The 2500-nt window shown below is 41.8% G+C and overlaps 1 protein-coding gene across 2 annotated transcripts in view; it reads right to left on the bottom strand.

Moving 5' to 3' along the window:
- LOC101845424 (low-density lipoprotein receptor-related protein 8) overlaps positions 1–2500 on the bottom strand; it is an 18495-nt gene that overhangs the window by 5038 nt on the left and 10957 nt on the right. For both annotated transcript variants that reach the window (XM_005107369.3, XM_035972167.1), the window contains exon 2: positions 843–950. In XM_005107369.3, the coding sequence (XP_005107426.1) occupies positions 843–950 (108 nt within the window). The remainder of the gene's footprint in view (positions 1–842; positions 951–2500) is intronic.

Below are 2500 nucleotides of genomic sequence, written 5' to 3'. Positions count from 1 at the left end.
CAATTAGAGAGGAATAAAGTTTTATCAATGCCTGGAAAACTTTGTTACACTATTATCTTGGCATGTCTCAGAACAGCAATAGATGAGAGACTGTGAGAGGAACAGGTGGGATTTCGACCGGAGGGTTCATGTACAAACCAACTGTTTTTTCTGAGAACAACTATAGATTAAAACAAAGAAAGGAATGTCCCAATTATTTAAAAAAGCCTTTGAAAGCATAGACCGAAGGCTCTGTGGAAAATTCTTGCAATTTATAGCACCCCAACAAAAATAATAAACTGAATAAGGTCTTTGTACACCAATGCAAGCTGCTGTGTCCTAGTTGAAGGAGAACTATCTACACCTTTTGAAGTTAGTAATGGAGTCAGACAAGGCTGTATATTATCACATGTACTTCTTGGAAATGTGATAGATTTTGTAATGAGGCAGAACAAAGACAATGAAACAAGCATTGCATGGACAAATGGAGGATGACTTCTGCCTATTAAAGTACATGCATTGCAAAGAGCTGTTATTGAAAATATCAACGCGATCGTAAAAAAGAGAAGGTGGAGAAATATATGATATTATGTTCTAAGAACACTGAAGACGAGATTGCCCTATCATGTATGGTATTGGAAACCAACAAGAAAAAGAAAAAGAGGAAGACCAACTGGAAGCTGTAGAGGCACAATATGGGATAAGGCAATCACCCAGGGCCTCGATGTGCCGAGACTGGAGTACGTAGTCACGGACCAACAAACGTTGCGTCGACTACTCTCTGCCTTATGTACCTGGCAGTATAGGGAGGTTATTAAGTAAGTATCATTATTATTATTATCATTATCATTACTATTACTTACAATCTCTCTCATCCTCAGCACCGGGACAGTCATTGTCTTCATCACATCTCCAAAAGTAAGGGATGCAGCTGTTGTCACCACAACGGAACTGACCTCCACCACATATGTCTGTGTAAACAGTAAATGGGGTTCATAAAGTCGATTCTATTTATTCATTTTTAAAACAATTTATTCATTTTGTTGAGTTTTTCAGATGGTGGGATTGGGTGGTGAAGAGCGTATAGGACTGGAAATATAAAAGGGTTGGCGTGGGGTTTCAGAGACATAGAATTATAGATATCGGCAGAGCATTAAAGTATAGGACTGGAAATATAAAAGGGTTGGCGTGGGGTTTCAGAGACATAGAAGAGAGAGAAAGAGAGAGAGAGAGAGAGAGAGAGAGAGAGAGAGAGAGAGAGAGAGAGAGAGAGAGAGAGAGAGATTGTCCGTTGGTGCTTTTTGTTGCATTGGAAAGTTTTAGATAAAGAAATATATATAGATAAATAAAGAAAATAAAGAGATGATGGTGATGATATTGATCATCATCATCATCATCATCATCATCATCATCATCATCATCATCATCATCATCATCATCATCATCATCATCATCATCATCATCATCATCCTCATCATCATCATCATCATCATCATCATCATCAACATCATCATCATCATCAGGTACTCAAAGTGGCAATCTGTCCCCTTCACGATGGGGAGTAATGTTCTCAACGAAGACAGCCACATCCAATGGGGAAGCTCTGCAGCCGACTCCAAGGTCACTGCAAAGAGGCACCTCTACTCGCCTATCAGGGAGAAGACATCAAGAAGATCTGTCCTTTGGCAACAAGCATGTCCCAGCGTGTTTTTGGAGAGCGGGAGCAGACTTCCAGTCGCTGACTTCCGCATTTCTGTTCCTCAGATCAAGACTGGAAAAACCACAATCTACTCTGGATACAGAAATATCAGATTGAATCGTGCAGGTGACATTGAACTAAACCCGGGACCAGAGGAGCTGGTGCGGTGTGGCGAGTGTGGGGTTGCATTTAGCGAAGCCAATCTACCAAAAGCTAAGATATGTAATCAGGAGGGATGTGAAGAAAGGACACACAAAGGGCCAAAATGTAGTGGTATCAGTAGGTGGAGCTCCAGGCAAGAATGGACATGCCGTGTCCACAGAGGTGAGCCTCCACTGGGTAGCGACCAACCAGCAGGAATCCCATCAAGCTCTGCTAAAGTATATTGCTTGAGTTGCAATGAGACTATCCGTAAAACTTATGGAGGTTCTCAGCGCCTGAGGTGTATTGAGTGTGGGAAATGTTGCCACAAGAAACCAGAATGTTGCAAGATGACGAACGAAGAGATGAAAAGACGTCTGAACAACTAAAAAAACGTCTAAAACCGCATTGGCTCTCTGGTAGGACTCTTTCTGCTAGTTTCTGAAGTCGCTTCAGGATGATCCTAGCGAAGACTTTTCCAGTGATGCTTGGCAGTGAGACACCTTTGTAGTTGTTGCGATCTCCTTTGTCCCCTTTGTTTTTGTAGAGTTCTCTTTCAGCACTTCAGCAGGTGTGTTGTCATTTCTTGCTGCTTTTCTGCAAGCGAGTTCATCGATTGCAGAGGAGAGTTCTTCTGTTGGTGTTGTATCAAGTTCTGGCATTTCAGAGGGCTGAGGAATG

This window comes from Aplysia californica, unplaced genomic scaffold, assembly GCF_000002075.1.
Source record: "Aplysia californica isolate F4 #8 unplaced genomic scaffold, AplCal3.0 scaffold00598, whole genome shotgun sequence".
Lineage (NCBI taxonomy): Eukaryota > Metazoa > Mollusca > Gastropoda > Aplysiida > Aplysiidae > Aplysia > Aplysia californica.
This window is presented reverse-complemented; position numbering and strand designations above follow the sequence as displayed.